The sequence below is a fragment of the Ipomoea nil genome, unplaced genomic scaffold, assembly GCF_001879475.1.
Source record: "Ipomoea nil cultivar Tokyo-kokei standard unplaced genomic scaffold, Asagao_1.1 scaffold0117, whole genome shotgun sequence".
NCBI lineage: Eukaryota > Viridiplantae > Streptophyta > Magnoliopsida > Solanales > Convolvulaceae > Ipomoea > Ipomoea nil.
This window is the reverse complement of record NW_017616545.1, coordinates 3,038,491-3,055,621: the sequence shown is the minus strand read 5'-3', so window position 1 is coordinate 3,055,621 and position 17,131 is coordinate 3,038,491. Positions and strand designations below refer to the sequence as shown.

Genomic DNA, 17,131 nt, shown 5'->3' with positions numbered 1-17,131 from the left:
GATTTTTGCTTAGAAGCATAATCCAAACCGAAAGAAGGAGGAGATTGGCTCGTGTTTGGGTATAGAATTTTTAGCGCGAATCAAGAGATCACTCTTTCCTTAAAACCTTATTTGCCAACTCCCAAAAGTGCTAGGAGCGTTGTGGCCTAGGTTTCCCAGGATAAAACGTGCTACGGTTCGACGGTTGAGCACCCAAACGAGCGAACCCGACGAACTAGAGCAAAGCCTTGAACACAGTTAGGCAAAGAAAGGAGTAGGAGCAGAGTATTTTGGAGCTAAAACCGTGCAAGTGTGTATGCTTTCTTCTTGTTCTCTCTTGTGTAAAAAATCTGCTGTCCAACTCCCTTCTTATATAGGAGATGAAGGATCAATAGCATTCAAGTTGGCATTTAACAAATGATTTGTAACACCTGAAACAGCCACCATTAAGTGAGATTAAATTCAAATTTTAAAATTGGAATTAATCGACAATTAATTCCGTAACATATGAATTTAATCGCTCAGGTGCTGGTGCTGGTCCCTCTTTTGTGTTACTTTCGGCCTCCCAAGGTCGAACTTTCGACCTTGTACCATGGTCTCAGACAAGGCCAACTTTCGACCTCCTTGTACCATGGTCTTAGCCAAGGCCAAAAATGATAATGAAAGTAAGTTGGCATAACTTAGCCTGCAAGGCGTGCCAACTCAAAGTTTAGGATTTGATTTACACTCCCCTTGCGCGCAAGAGAGGGCTATGTTATACAATTTAATAAAACTCTAAAGGACTCTTGTATAAATAGTGGGACAAATCCGCTTCCCAAACCAATGTGGGACAAAAGCTCACTTTCTCAATGGGTCTACTTTGAGAATCAATATCTCATTCACTCATTATCCGTTTTGAGCGTATAATATAGCAATCTCTTCGTCTCACTACGAAGAACTCGAATCCACTTTGACCCGACCCAAATTGAAAGTGAACCCCACTGATAATTCTACTACAAAATAGCTACTTAAAATGTCATTTTAATGTTATTTTTCCAACATATTATAACTACTAACTATAGTTCTGATCCGTCTTCACTTCATTCCAGGTTAGGTTGTCATTCATTTTAGTACTGAATGTTGATATAAACACCATTGTTCCTAGGAAAATGGAAAAGTATTAGTATAGATTAGTAATTAAGCAGTAATTTAAAATAGGATGGTATACTTACAGCTGGATATTGACATGATTCTATTATTTTTCAACAACTTAATGTGAAAACATTTAATTTTTCGACAATCAATATTACCTAAAACAGTGTCGTTTTTATTGGACGCTTTATTATAGAGTTAAATTATATTAGATATATTTATCCCGTGTGGGACGATATCTAGTCAATAAAATATTTATAACACTTTTTTTTGGAATATTACTAACCTCCCACATGAAAAAGGTCATTACATAACATCCAAGCATAAGGTGCTTGACAAATATTTATAACACTAAAAATCATTTTTTGAGTTTTCATAAGAAACTTAATTTAGAATCAAATTACGCTAAAACCCTATTTTATTAAACTCTCTCATTAACATTCAAACTCACTACTCACTTCTGAGTTCTGATCAAAATATGGAGGTCCACCGAGATATTCTCTGAGATACCCAGGGAGTCTCCCGTCTCGTATGCTATCAAATTCTCACGCCTGCCCGTTGCCAGTACTCCGTTCTTCACGGCTCACACAATCTGTACTTCTTCTACACACAATTCTACTCTTTGAGAGAGAGAGTGAGAGATTGGTAAGCTCGGCTTCATGACCCCTAACCTCTTTTTTTCCCCTTAATTTTTTTTTTATTATCTCAGATCATCAATGCAAGAACATTAGTGATTAAATTCGTGTGTTTTCATTTTGTTTTAGTGAAAAACGGTTTCGAACTTTGAAGAAACATGGGTGAACTGTGACATTTTTTTGTCCAGCCCTGGATTTGAAGTTCTTACCCTTTTATTAACTAATCTTATAAAACCCAAATCGAGGTGCCGTGCGTTGTTCTCAACCTTGAATAATTTCATAATTTCTTGCTTCAGTTTATGCTACATGTCTACATTTCTGTTTTAATTTTCATTTGAATTTACTTTCTATTATGTACTTGTGTTTATAAAATGATTTTTTTTGAGGGTTGGGAAGGAGATGGATGAATGTGTATATATAGGGGAGAGATCATGTAAATCCATAGGGAATTGTGGTATGTTGAAGTTGAATTTGAAGTTTTGTGGCATTTTGTTTTGTTTTAATTTGATGTTTGGTTAGTGTCACGTTCTCTTGGCTGAAGAGCAAGAGAGATTTAAAAAATGGTTTTTATTTCTGAAACTGTGTGCTGTTAGGACATTCTCAAACTAATGTTAGTTTTGTTAAAAAATATGCTCTTGAGAGTTTAGACTATGACTTGAAATTTATTCGTTGCTATATGGGTAATTCCAGTTGAAGCGAGCAGAACTTTGCCTGCAAGGGGTAATTGAATTGTCATCTAGGGTTCATGGGTACAGTTGATGATAAATCAGATGATGAGTATTCTGTAATTGGTGATAAAGGAGATCTTGGGCACATTGACATTGAGGAACATAAATCTTCTGGTAGCTATGACCCAAATGGAGAGAATGAGAAATTTGCAATATCCATTCCATTTCCCTTGGTAAATGGAAGACCCACATCAGGCTCTGTAGGAGAAAGAATTGTCAATTCAATCACAGTAACGAGTACTACAGAAGACCCGCTGGAGTTATCAATTAAGATATATGACTCAAAACCTGAGGATTCGTTCACACTTTCTTTGATGGAACCTCCAACAGAAAATTCTAATGCAGAGTATATTGAAGAATTCATGGAGTCCTTTAGTGTGGAGGACAAAACATTGATGCCAGGAAAGATTTTTATGGTTTGGCTCTCTTGCAAACCCAAGGAAATTGGGTTGCACACATCAGCTGTACACTTTAATGTGGGTGAGGAGACAATAGAGCGACTGGTTTTTGTCTTGGCAGAGGACAAGGTTTGCCAGTCCTTGGTTTCAAAGAGGCCATACCACAGAGCAAGGAAGAAGAAAGTTGAGGTTTTCTCTGGTGATGGCTTTATTTTGGGCTCTCGTCCTTCAAGGGCTTCAAATCGGCCCTTCAAAAACCGGCTTCCTGAATATCCAATTCCAACAGAAATCATAGAGCTGGTAGAGAAAAATCAGAGGCCTGATGCTATCATAGAAGGTTTAAGGAAGGAAAACTATTTCGATTATTTCAGAACATTATTAGCAATTGAAGAAATGAAAATTAAGGTATACATTATTGCTTTGAAATTTGAATTACACATGAAAATGTTCTTAATTTACTTGGTATTAAACTTTGTACTTCTTTCATCAGCAAGATATGAGGGAGTATGATATGGAGTGTGTGACCATGAAGCATAGGGGCATGCAGTTTTTATCCCTTGAGGTCCCAGGTCTGGCAGAGAGAAGGCCTTCACTTGTTTATGGAGACTTCATTTTTGCACAGCCAGCATATCAAGATGCTAGTGGGATGAAACCTTATCAGGTGCTTTGTGCTTATAAATACATTCCATTCTTACTTTGGCTTTTTAAAGATTCCCTAAGTGTATAACAGATTAACACATAGATGCAGTTTACATGGTAGTGCAGTTATAAAAGTCAAAGACATGCTCTAAGTTTCAGGACATTTTATATTCTGGTATTTGTGCAATTATTTTGCTGCTCTTTTCCATGCTCCTCTGTTTTATTAATCTGCCTCACTCCCTTCCCTAGAAACCTGTTGGAGGAAAAGTAAAACCTACTTGATTTTATTGTAATTCTCTCTCTCTCTCTCTCTCTCTCTCTCTCTCTCTCTCTCTCTCTCTCTCTCTCCTGTTTTAACTTTTCTATTTACTTATGCACTGCTCCTAACATTTCTAAGAATTAACTGTAGTAATAATCGGTGCACAGTTTCTGATGTTTCTGGTAGTCTCTACTTTCTCAACATAGTGTAAACATGCTTTCTATTGCATTGTGCCTTTTTCACTATAAACATCTAAGTTTATTAAATCCAAGTCCCCACACCTAAGAATAAAATGTGAATGGGGTGGGAGGACGGCAGGGGTGTGCTAGGAAACCAACTAGTATCTGCAAAATTCTTCTCATACAAATTCAACTTTGTTGGTTTCTTTAACAGGGCTATATACATCGAGTAGAGGCTGACGAAGTGTTTTTAAAATTTGACAAAGATTTTCATGCAAGGCATAGAGTGGGTAATGTCTATAATGTACAATTCACTTATAATCGGATTGGTGTGCGGAGGATGATTCAAGCCATTGAATCTGCAAATAGCTTGACAAAGGAAGTTCTCTTCCCTTCTGAAGTATATGGAAGGAGAAATATTCCAACCACTCCGCTGAAACCAATATCATGTATGCTTAATGAAGAGCAGATGAGGGCTGTTGAGAAAATTCTTGGTTGTAGAGGAGGTCCTGCTTACGTTATCCACGGGCCTCCTGGCACCGGGAAAACAAAGACACTTATAGAAGCTATCCTTCAGCTATACACTGGGAGAAACAATGCTAGAATTTTAGTTTGTGCTCCATCAAATAGTGCTGCAGACAGTATACTGGAGAAACTTCTCAATGAACAGGCAGTTGAACTCCAGCACCATGAAATTTTAAGGCTTAATGCGATCACGCGTCCTATCGATGACGTCTGTCCTGATCACCTCGAGTTTTGCTTTGTTGAAGATGAAACTTTTAAGTGCCCCCTTCTGAGGGACCTGATTCGTTATAGGATCATAATATCAACCTATGCTAGTACCTATCTTCTTTATGCAGAAGGCATTAAGCGAGGGCAGTTCTCTCATGTTTTCTTAGATGAAGCAGGACAGGCTTCAGAGCCTGAGACCATGATTCCTCTTTCACATCTTTTAAGGAAGGAAACTGTGTTTGTTCTTGCTGGTGATCCTTTGCAACTTGGTCCTGTTGTTTTTTCGAAAGATGCTGAAAATTGTGGTCTTGGGAAGTCATTCATGGAAAGGATTTACGAAAGCCCAATATATAGAGGTGAAAATTATAGTACTAAATTAGTGAGAAACTATCGGTGCCATCCAGCAATTCTGAAACTTCCATCAGAAATGTTTTATGGAGGGGAGTTAATCCCATGCAAAGAAGAATTAGAAGATGATGAAAGGCCATCCAGGGCTGGGGTTGATCTCCTTCCTAACAATGAGTTCCCTTTGCTTTTCGTTGGAGTACAAGGTTTTGATGAGAGGGAAGGAAGCAATCCCTCATGGTTTAATAGGATCGAGGCTAGCAAAGTTGTTGAAATCGTCAGAAATCTAGTTGAAGACAATGGATTTAGAGAGGAAGATATTGGAGTGATAACACCTTACCGGCAACAAGTGCTCAAGATAAAAAATGTTCTTGAGAGTTTTGATTGGAATGGCATAAAGGTTGGCAGTGTGGAACAGTTCCAAGGTCAAGAACGAGAAGTGATCATTATATCTACAGTTCGTTCAACTGTGAAACATAATGAATTTGACAAAATTCACTACTTAGGATTTTTGAGTAACCCTAGAAGATTTAATGTAGCCATCACTCGAGCCAAATCATTGCTTATTGTTATCGGGAACCCTCACATCATTTGCCAGGTAATTTCATACCTTAAAAATATACATGCTGTGGATATATGAAGTGTAAACCTTATTATGTGTTCCGTTATGAGATGCTTAATATATTGCAGGATCCACACTGGAACAAGCTTCTGTGGTATTGTGTCGAAAACAAATCCTATACAGGTTGCTTTTTGCCTGCGAGACAGGAAAGTGTAGATGATGAATCTGTTGGAGGGAGAAATAATGAGACAAATGATCAGTTTTTTGATGGTAGGGGAGATACTGAGCTTATTAAGCATGAAGCCAATGGCTGGGAAGATCTCCCACCACCTGTTACTGATCAAAATGAATGGGAAGATGGTTGGAAATAACTCTAATGGTGAGAGAAATTAGGTTTACTTTTGGAAGGAGTAACTGCTTGTGGATGCTCTTCTGCACAAATCTCAACAAGATAAACTGCTATATATTGTTCTATGCTTCAAGTATTTTTTTTTATTATTATTTTTATGACTAAAATATGAACCTGCTTTTGTCAAGGTCGGTAAATGGCAATGCTATAGCTTAAGAGCATCTCCAATAGTGTATTGGTTTTTTTTTTTTTTTTTTTTTAAATATATTTTTAGGTGCAAGTTAGGAGAGAGAAGAGGGAAAGAGAAGAAGGAAAAAAAGGAAAAAAAAAATAAAAATACTGAGATGTCAGGATCTTGTAGAATTAAAAATTGTGGATTCTTTTTTCTCTCCTGAGTCTCACAAAAAACCATTTCTCATGCAAATTTAATTTCTTATTTCTCCTCTTTCATCTAAATAATCATTTCTCATCTGTAACACATCAAAAAGACTAAGAAAAAGCGCATTGATGTTGATGCTCTAATGCCTATATAATAGTTATTCATCAGATTTTGGAAACATTCGTTATTTGTTTGAAGTTGAACCTATGTTTATATATGTGTGTGCGCGTTGTGGAGCGACAAGATTATGTGAGAATAGGGTCTAATGTGAAAAATGAAAATTATTTGATGGATGATATCAAGACTTAATTGAAAAATAAGGTGGTATTTTTGTAAATATGTATTCCCTGTCCCATTTATGTGTTTGGTTCGTTTAATGAGGTTTGACTGAAGTTATTTTTAATTTAACTAGTATGATACCCGTGCGATGCACGCCTAGAAATTTGTAGTTAATGTTTTTTTTTTCATTGTTAAAGTATATTATGTATATATATTGTAAATAATGAAATTGACAGTTACATACGTTCATTAGAAATAATTATTATATAAATAAATATCATGGCTTTTAATACACTATTTTTATATATGGTAATTAATTTCATAAATACAATAAAAATTCTTAATTGCAGGGAGACTTTTGCGACATTCCAATCTGCCAAATAATTTTAAAATAATTTATTACATCATTTCAAACCTTTTAATAGGTTTTATATATATATATATATATATATATATATATATATATATATATATATATATATATATATATATATATATATATATATATATATATATGTAATTATGGAATTGACAGTTACATACATTCGTATACAAATAATTATTATAGAAATAAATATCCTGCCTTTTAATAGACTATTTTTATATATGGTAATTAATTAATTTCATAATTACACATAAAAATTTCTAAATGTAGGGAGACTTTTGCGACATTCTAATTTGTCAAATAATTTTAAAATAATTTATTATATCATTTCAAACCTTTTAATATGTTATTTTTAAATTAATATATTAATAGTATTCAAAAAAAATATATTAATATATATAATTAAATTATTCTACCCAATTATATATATCATTCCTAAATACGATCCTAATAACTATATGTGATGTACGATATATATGTATATAATAATATACAAATATAGTATTATCCTATTATACATATATGTAATTATGGAATTGATAGTTACATACGTTCATATGAAAATAATTATTATATAAATAAATATCATGCCTTTTAATAGACTATTTTTTATATTTTTATATATAATAATTAATTTCATAATTACAAATAAAAAAAATCTAATTACAGGGAGATTTTTGCGACATTCCAATCTGCCAAATAATTTTAAAATAATTTATTATAACATTTCAAACCTTTTAATAGGTTATTTTTAAATTAATATATATAATTAAATTATTCTACCCAATTAGGCATATCATTCCTAAATCTGATCCTAATAACTATATATGATGTACGATATATATGTATATATTTTTGGAATAATATATATGTATATAATAATATATAAATATAATATTATTTGGCATTCAAAAAAAAAATATAATATTATTTTATAATATCTACATGTAATTATGGAATTGACAGTTACATACGTTCATATGAAAATAATTATTATATAAATAAATATCATGCCTTTTAATAAACTATTTTTATATATGGTAATTAATTTCATAATTACAAAAAAAAATACAATATGAAAAAGTAATGTAAATCTTTAATGTAAAAAAAATACACAGAATTTCTCCACAAGAAATAACTTAGAAATAGAAAAAAAAAAAAAAAAAAAGAGAAGTAATTTTACCACTGCATAATTGTAACAACAACCGAATTGATCCTGACTCTTATTAATCGACATTGCATATGGGACAATTAAAGAGAATTGTATTCTTTGAAATTTAAAAGGCAATCTCAAGTCTGATAGAGTTAATGACATTCTTGGTATCAATACTTTCTCACCTACTGCTTCTAGAAAATACCTTTACTTCCATAACATGGTTTCCAAGTTTAGTAATGACTAATGACCATCCTTAGCTTTGCCATTATATAAACCAATTGAGTGGTCTATTCACATGTTAGGATAAACGAAGAAGTAATAAAATAAAATTCAAAGGATTTTCAAAAAAAAAAAAAAAACATTCAAAGGAAATTAAATTGTCTTTTGCCTACATTTTTATAAAACATAAAAAAATATTGTTAGAAAAATTAAATAAATAAACAAATAGTATTGTGTTTTGTTTAAAGTGTTTAACCACCAACACGTATTTATGATATTCTTATCCTAAATACTGCTCAGTAAACGGCAAATTATATTATGCACCGAGGTGCATAATCGATTATGCACCGCGCGTCTTTTTTTTTAAATGAAAATTAACAGTGTTTATTTTCGCCGTTTCGCACCCTTTTGCAAAAAGTAACTCTGTTATTCAGTGTCATTTTGTATACACTGCAGTTTCAGTTGAACACAACTACAGTTTCATTTCGATATAACTATAGTTTCATTCGATATTTATAGGCTCAAATATGTGAAAATGTTATTTAATTTTATTTTATATACACTATAATTTTATTAAAACACAACTACATGATCATTTTGATATAATTACAGCTTCATTGTACAATATACACTCAAATATGTGAAATGTTACTCAGTTTCAGTTTATATACACTGCAGTTTCATTTCACTATAACTACAGTATCATTTTGATATAACTGCAGTGTCGGTTTGGATATATTGTAGTGTCAATTAGTGTTCAATACACCAAACAAACGGACTCCGTTAACTCTAACGGCGGGCCGTTTCTTTACTTAAAGAAACGGCGCCGTATATGGGCCGCGGTGCATAATCGATTATGCACCGCGGTCTATAATATAACAACTGTCAATAAACCATTGAGCTAAGCATGTGTGAGTGTATTTATGATATTCTAATTGTACAACACGTGTTTTGAGCCAATATTATTATTATTATTATTATTATTATTATTATTATTAAAAGATAAATCAAACCAAATCCCTACCCAAACCAAATCCCCACCCAATTAACAATTCGTCATTCTCAGTTTCAGAAGCGCAGAAGGCCGACGACAAAGTTTGTGGTTCGACTGTGGCTGGCAACGATGGCAACGGCGGCTGGCAACATGGTGGTTGTTCTGGGCGTGGCTACGTAGACGAACTTCGTGTGACGAATGGCGCCGATTTGGTCATTATGAACAGCGACGAACTGGGCTGGTTTAGGGTGAGATTGCGGAAGGCGGTGAGGGCGATGTCGTCTGGCAGATGGCAGGTGGCAGTAATTCCGACGGCGTCGGGCAGCAAAGGGTGTCGACCTGAAAAGTATGAAATTGGCAGTGGTAATATATTTCTTGAAATGTATGATTTATATAGTGGTAGTAAAATTCATTAGATAAGATGTATATTAGGTAAAATAGTCTAATCAGAGAAACCACCGTGTATACTGATACAATGTTATATTTGGCAGATTGAAATAGTGCAGAAATCTCTCCACGGTTTATTGTCGCAGATTGGATCAATTTATTTTAATGAGAGGAATTTTATTTGTAATTATAGACTTAATTACTATATAATATATGTCATGTGTATACTGAATGAATTTTAATTTGTAATTTGTAATATTACAAAAATACCCCTAAGTTTTGGGGGAAAAAATTTTGTGCCAACCATTTTGCTTTAATATATATAGTGATAGAGATTTTTCATAGCATTAAATTTAGTATTAGTATACAAAATTTATATATTTAGAAATTACATTAAAAGTACTATTAAACATAAAAAATTGAATTTAAAAATAAGTAAAAAATACTAAAGAAAATAAACAAAGAAAAAATAGTTGATTTGACCAAATTTTTTATAACATTAAATTTAGTATTAGTATACAAAATTTATATATTTAGAAATTACACTAAAAGTACTATTAAACATAAAAAATTAAATCAAATTTAAAAATAAAAAAAAAAAAACAAAAAGAGTTGATTTGACCGGTGAATAGTAAGTAGGGCAGATAAAATGAGACTATGAGAGTATAATTTTATGAGAGAAAAAACATCATATCTGTTCATAACTAAAACATCATATCTGTTCACAACTACAAGAATCAATACTAATTCCACCGAGACTTGAAGCCATGCACAATCTCCACCTAAAAGAACAACTTGGTGCTATTAAACCACAAGGTCATTAGCTCATCATATTGTTAAATATGCAATTGTTTAAAGGAAACATGTGGTGTTTGAATATATTGTTTTGGCCATGAAGACATAAGGAAGACCAAAAATGTAGCGTTTGCTTATGAAAGCATAGGGAAGACTACACGTGCATTGTTTTGGATATTGTTTTTTACTTGCATTATTTTAAGCTAAATATATACAAGGTTGTAAAAATCGCGCCGATTAATCGGTGCCTGACCGCATCGAGAAATACCGAAATTGGCCTCCTCCGCAGTCGGACACCTAGGCGACTAGGAGGCGACGCCTAGCCGGTCAAACCGTCGCACCCCCTCCCCCCTCCCCACTCCCTCCAAATTTTTTTAGGGTGATTCGTGATTTTTCGCGACTTTAGACCAGAAGCTGCCTTGCCTCTCCAGTCTTCTATACAGTTCACTGCACGCTGCCTCCGCTCAGATTAGATCAGTCCTACACCTCTGCCTCCGCTCAGATTAGATCAGTCCTACACCTCTGCCTCCACTCCACTAGTTTGCCTAGATGCCTCTGCGTCCGCCTCCAGCAATCCGCCAAACACTAGATGGACTGAGTTGAGAGGAAACTGAGGAAAGAAGACGCTGTTAGAGGAGCTGAGAAGGTCGCCGATTTCGCACCCGAAGAGATGTACGCTAGAAAAAATAGGGATGACAATTTCAATCCGCCTCGCGGATATCCATCTGAATCCATCCCGCATGGATCGTTTTTTTTTTTTTTTTTTTTTGGGTGGTAGTGGGTGGTAGATCTTAAAAAAAAAAAAAAAAAAAAAAAAAAGTAATGCCGCAGCGGGTCGGGTTGGATTCGGGTGTTTTGCACAAAACTCACCTAAAATCTCACCCGACCCACCATGTGTTTCTATATATATAAATAATATTAAAATAAGTACTAAGGGTGGAATTGATTATGTTATGTGTAACCTCGGTGTCCTATAATTTTTTGGTTAATGGCTCACGCAGTGACACGGTTACACCCACTCGTAGTTTGAGACAGGGAGACCCTCTGTCCCCTTATCTTTTCATTATCTGTGCGGAAGGTCTCTCTTTATTATTGCAACTGGCGCAGGCTTGGGGTTCTATTCATGGTTGCAGGGTTGCTAAAGGTGCCCCCTATTTCTCATTTATTTTTTGCTGATGATAGTTTGTTATTTTTCAAAGCCAATGCCCAGGAAGCCAGTGAGATTAAAAATTGTTTATCTGTATATGAGAATTTGTCTGGGCAGGTAGTTAATTATCACAAATCCAGTATATGCTACGGCAAGAATACTAGTGAGTTTGACAGGAATGAAGTGGCACAAATCTTAGGTGTAGTCCAGGCTCCTAACTTTGGGAAATACTTGGGACTTCCCTCATTTGTTGAAAGGAATAAGAAAGCGGCTTTCTCGTATATTAAGGAAAAAATCAGACACATGATTGGATCATGGAATAAGAAACTGTTATCAGGCAAGGAAATCTTGTTGAAAAGTGTAGCACAATCCATGTCTACCTTTTCAATGAGTATTTTTTTGCTACCTATGACTGTGTGTACGGCTATTGAGAGAGTTATGAACCGCTATTGGTGGGGGACTGGTAATGATCAGGGGATACACTAAAACGCATGAGACAAACTATGTATCCCAAAGAAGCATGGAGGTCTGGGCTTTAAGGACCTCTGGGCATTTAATTTAGCCATGCTTGAAAAGCAGGCGTGGCGGCTACTTACCAAACCAGAATCCTTGGTGGCTTCTATTTATAAGGCTAGATATTACCCCAAGAATTCGCTTTTTGAGGCAGAAATGGGCAACAACCCCAATTTTTGCTGGCGAAGTATTATGGTAGCGAAGAGCCTAATTTGTAGTGGGGTCAGGCGCAGGATTGGAAATGGTGAGACCACACTTATATGGGCACATCCGTGGATACATAATGATCAGGAACCTATGGTACAGACAGAGATGCCTATGCAATTGGCAGAGGCGAAATTTGTGGGCTTAATTGACCAGGATACTGGTACATGGGATCATTCAATACTCACTGATTTATTCCAACCTACGGATGTTGAGAATATTAAAAAGATACATGTTTCCCAAGAATATGAGGACTCTTGGTATTGGCATGGAGACCCAAAAGGAATCTACTCAGTTAAGAATGGGTATAGGCGCATTATTGGAAATTATGAGCACAGTGATGAGGCATTTGATAAATGGCTCACCCTGTGGAGTCTCAAAATCCCGCCGAAATGGAAAACTTTTTTATGGAGGGCAATTAGTGATATCCTCCCAATCACTACAAATTTGATTATAAAGAGGGTGGATGTGGATCCAAAATGTGCCATGTGTGGGATCGTTCAAGAGGATACTATGCATGCTTTGGTGTTATGTGACTTTGCGAAAGCCATATGGGAACAATCTACCCTTCCAATCCCCAATATTGTGACGAATGTTTTTCACATTTGGTTTTCTAATCTTCTAAATATTCTAGACTTTAATGGAATATTACATGCAACAGCAATCTTATACCATATTTGGAGAGCACGGAACGGAGCAGTGTGGGATGCCGTCCTGCCACGACCAACAAAACTGTTAACCATGGCGGCCGTGACCATGCATGCATGGCGCAACTGTGAAACCCCGTGAATCCAAATTCTATTTGAGGATTAATTAAGTAATTAATCCTAACTTAATTGATAATTTATTCCTAAAATCCTGAAAATTCAATAGTCGGGGACTAGTAATTGACTAGTCAGCCCAAGTCAATGAGTTGTACTTAAAGCTTTGTGAATAGTTCCCTTGTCCCCTTACACTTTTCCATCTTAGTAAGGGTAATGAAAACATTTCACCTCATGATTGTATCCCAAGCTAACCTAGAGTCATCTTTCATTCTTTCCCTAACACTCTCAAAACAAAAGCTCCTTATTCTCACTAGAATTTAGCTAGCTTCTTCTTCAAGCCAAGTTTGGGCATTCCAAGATCTTCAAAGTTGGTCTCCAAGATTCCACCTTTCTTACTCTTGAGCATATAGGAGGGTAAGATCTTTGGTCCTTTAGTGTTTTTAGTACCTTTTAAGGTGTCTTTTTCTAAAGATGAAATCTTTGTTGCCTTTTGGTGTGTTTGTGAAGTAGAAGTTGAAGGAGAACCTTGTTAGAAGCTTGTAAAGGTGTGATAAGTGAAGGCTTAAGCTACAAGAGGTAACCCATGCTTTACAAAATCTATTTTACTTACCTATATGATGATTTCTTGGATTCTACTTGTGATTTTGCTATGAAATGTGAGTGTTGATGCATTGTCTTGTGAAAATGCATATCTAGAGCTTGTTATTAGGGTTCTTGTATGCCATTGCTTGGCTATTCCTTTGATTCAACTTAATTAAACTTAATTAAGCAAGATAACTAACCTCCAAAACATAACAAAACACAGCGGAAGTCTATATAAGCCAGAAAAAGGGAGTGCTATGCCACACTCACACCATTGTGAACGCACAGGAAAAGACCATCAACAACAATCTAAAGTATTGTTCAACATAAGGGGCACACAGGCCCAAAACACCACTAAAACTGTCTGGGAGACTAAACTAGTCATCTCTAACGCGCTCGCCGACTACTCGGAACCTAAAAAGCACATAAATAAATGGGACGACGCTCGGTCAGCAAATAATGCTGGTAACCCATCAATACGCGTCAATAGCATATATAGATAGTTATTACAAAATCATTTTCGAAACGGAATACAGTATATATATCAGTTCAAAATCATCAAGAGAGAAGTCAACCACAATGACTCTATACCACTCATAACAAGGATAAGGGAACACATCCCAAAACACATCAAGGAGTGACAACAATAACAAAAGTAAGACTCAAGGCGTATTCTACCATCACTCAATAGAATATCACCCGACATGCTCAACAAATGAGGATAAAGGAACACACATCGGCAACACATGTGTAACACCCCAGGTTTTCAAGACATTTAAAACTTATATAGCAAGGATAACATCTCATTAAATCCCAAAGTATAACATAAGCGTACGGGGTGCTATGCCACACCTGGGCTAGAGAAACCAGGTGCACATGCTATCTAACTAATATCCTCCGAAATATAAATGCATAACATGGCACGCAGGCCGAAAGGGAAGCTACTCTACTTCTACGCTCCAGTCTAGCGCGCTCCAGTGCTCTAATCCTCTGTGCCTGAAAGCCAAATACATCTGTTCAGCGAGAGATGCTGGTAACCCACTCCAACGCGTTGAAATACAATACATATAGAGATATATATAGGTATACAAAAAACCATTTTGAGCATGAAGATATATCCTACGAACTCTAGCTTTTAAAACCGGGAATGACTCGACAGATAAGGCTAGACACAAGCAACAGTTATAACAAGCGTATACAATCCACAACAGGCAAGACAGATAAAGCTGAGCACAATTAATAATCATAACCCAACATAACAATCCCCAGCATAAGTCCCGTAGTCACATCCCCCAAGATACTCATAATCACCACTCATCCATATCTCATCACATAGCACACTTTGTTGGCGCCACAGGACCAATCGCATGCCCATACATGAGGGTCAGCGCATATAGCTCTGACACGACCCCGCAGCACCCTGCCCCGTATCGCAACACGGAGGGGTCGATCGCAACCGACCGATGAACCGCAGCTCATCATAGTTTGATCGCAACCAAACAGTGGACCGCAGCCCAAGAGAATGTCATCTGACCGCAGCCAGGAAATATGAACCGCAGCTCATGTAGAAACGTTTGATCGCAACCAAACGGTGGACCGCAGCCCAAGAGTGTAAATCTGACCGCAGCCAGCTTCTGAACCGCAGCTCAGGAATAACCAATCCAATCGCAACCGGATTGGGGTATCATGCACACATAACACATAGCAAGCACATGCAACCCACATTATCACATTGGGAAGGGGGAGAAAACGTATAACGAAACCTATGCGTGATCCTTCACATACTAAGAATAATCCTAAGGGGTTCATACTTCTTCCACCTAGGTCAACGGGATACCAATTCAACTAGCATGCAATATATAAGACTCATACAACCTACGAACGGTACCCGAAATATCAAACTAGACATAGGCACGATAGACGGAGTCCGTTGGGACACCACGGGGATCGGGGAAACATCAAACGGGGAAGCCGGGGTCCCGAATGGGGGAGATTTCCAGCGGGTAGCCGGTGGGTGGGGGGCCACCCGCCGGCTGCCCGCCGGTAAGCACTGTTCCGGGCAGCGGGTCGCCGGCGGGCAACTGCCCGCCCGCCGGCTGCCTGCTGCCGGAGACGTCCCTTCTGGCCGCGGGTAGGTGGCGGGTCCCCTACCCCCCACTGACTCTTTACACACAAAACGCCCCGGGAACCATTGTGGAACCCGAAACCATGCTTAGACACTTTACAACGCAATTAACGATCAACACGTAGACAATTAACGGATCAAATACGAGAAACATACGGCACAACCTATCATGCTTTTCTAAACATAATCGACACCCAAACATGCGATTTCCCCACCCGATACACCAAGAATAATATCATACGATACAACCTAGGGTTCTAATCACTTTTATACCAACAAGAATACGATTCGTCTTCTAATTACAAGATTTGGTAAGAATATCACATAAGCATCAAGAACATCACACAAGCATCAAGAACGTCAACAAGAACATCAACCTAGGGTTCTAATTACTTTTACATCAACAAGAATACGGTTCGTCTTCTAATTACAAGATTCGGTACAAATAACACATAAGCATCAAGAACGCCATACAATTATCAAGAACGACATATAATCATCAAGAACTCCACATAATTATCAAGAACACCATAATTATCAAGAACCTCTCATCATCAAGATCACCCATGGAATTATCCCATCAATCATCAATAATAATAACACAAATCATCAATACACAATAATATGGGGAAATCCTACGGGGGAAATCATAGCTATGAAAATAGGTTTTGTTGAGACATGGGTTACCTCTTAGCCTTAATTAATTCCTTGGCTATGAAGGATCTTTCTTTAAGCTTTCTTGCTTTCTTGATTTCTTCTAAGGGGATTCTTGGAGCTCTTTTGGGGTGGTGGGGCGTTATTCTTGTGGTGGGAATTCTAGGTGCCTCCTAAGTTCCCTATTTATATACCTAGGGGTCTTATTTTGGGGTCTAATCCTTTTGGGATTAGGGGTTGGGTTTAGAGATGAGGGCCCACGGACTATGGTGGGCCTTTTTCCCTAATTAATCATTATAATTTATCTTTTCTCTTGGGCCATTGATTAATTAATTAATTGGTTTTGGGGGTCGTAACACGGGGCGTTACAACATGCCTTCGTGACATAACTCATCACGAATAGAGAAACACACATTGGCAACACATGCCTTCGTGACATCACACATCACGAATTCAATAATCCTTCCTTATGCCCAATTCCAACCTTATGGCTACCCCCAACCTTATAGCTAGTTCCAACCATTACCTCCAGGACGCCTATACATCCAAGTCTAACCTTATCCCTCCGGGAACCGTCGTTCCCATTCGCCAACGACCGCCAACAATTTCCAC

At 36.7% G+C, this 17,131-nt stretch overlaps 4 protein-coding genes across 7 annotated transcripts; all 4 read left to right on the top strand.

Annotated features, from left to right (window-relative positions):
- Positions 1–1,513: 1,513 nt before the first annotated feature.
- Positions 1,514–6,085, top strand: LOC109157789 (probable RNA helicase SDE3). 4 transcript variants are annotated; one of them, XM_019305651.1, is made up of 6 exons: positions 1,514–1,704; positions 1,875–1,990; positions 2,436–3,276; positions 3,362–3,532; positions 4,163–5,623; positions 5,716–6,085. In XM_019305651.1, the coding sequence occupies exons 3-6, from the start codon at positions 2,491–2,493 to the stop codon at positions 5,956–5,958; spliced, it is 2,661 nt and encodes an 886-aa protein (XP_019161196.1). In that variant the 5' UTR covers positions 1,514–1,704; positions 1,875–1,990; positions 2,436–2,490; the 3' UTR covers positions 5,959–6,085. The 4 variants fall into 4 exon arrangements, with proteins under 4 accessions (XP_019161196.1, XP_019161260.1, XP_019161370.1 ...); XM_019305715.1 differs by having other exon boundaries at positions 1,514–1,755; XM_019305825.1 differs by lacking the exon at positions 1,875–1,990.
- A 2,202-nt stretch (positions 6,086–8,287) lies between these two features.
- Positions 8,288–9,916, top strand: LOC109167977. The gene is made up of 3 exons (XM_019317068.1): positions 8,288–8,299; positions 9,357–9,711; positions 9,840–9,916. The coding sequence occupies exons 1-3, from the start codon at positions 8,288–8,290 to the stop codon at positions 9,842–9,844; spliced, it is 372 nt and encodes a 123-aa protein (XP_019172613.1). The 3' UTR covers positions 9,845–9,916.
- A 1,737-nt stretch (positions 9,917–11,653) lies between these two features.
- LOC109167892 lies at positions 11,654–12,163 on the top strand. Its single transcript, XM_019316990.1, has one exon. It carries the CDS (start codon positions 11,654–11,656, stop codon positions 12,161–12,163), a length of 510 nt encoding a protein of 169 aa, XP_019172535.1.
- Positions 12,164–12,241: 78 nt separating this feature from the next.
- Positions 12,242–13,183, top strand: LOC109167831. The gene has a single exon (XM_019316920.1). It carries the CDS (start codon positions 12,242–12,244, stop codon positions 13,181–13,183), a length of 942 nt encoding a protein of 313 aa, XP_019172465.1.
- Positions 13,184–17,131: the final 3,948 nt, after the last annotated feature.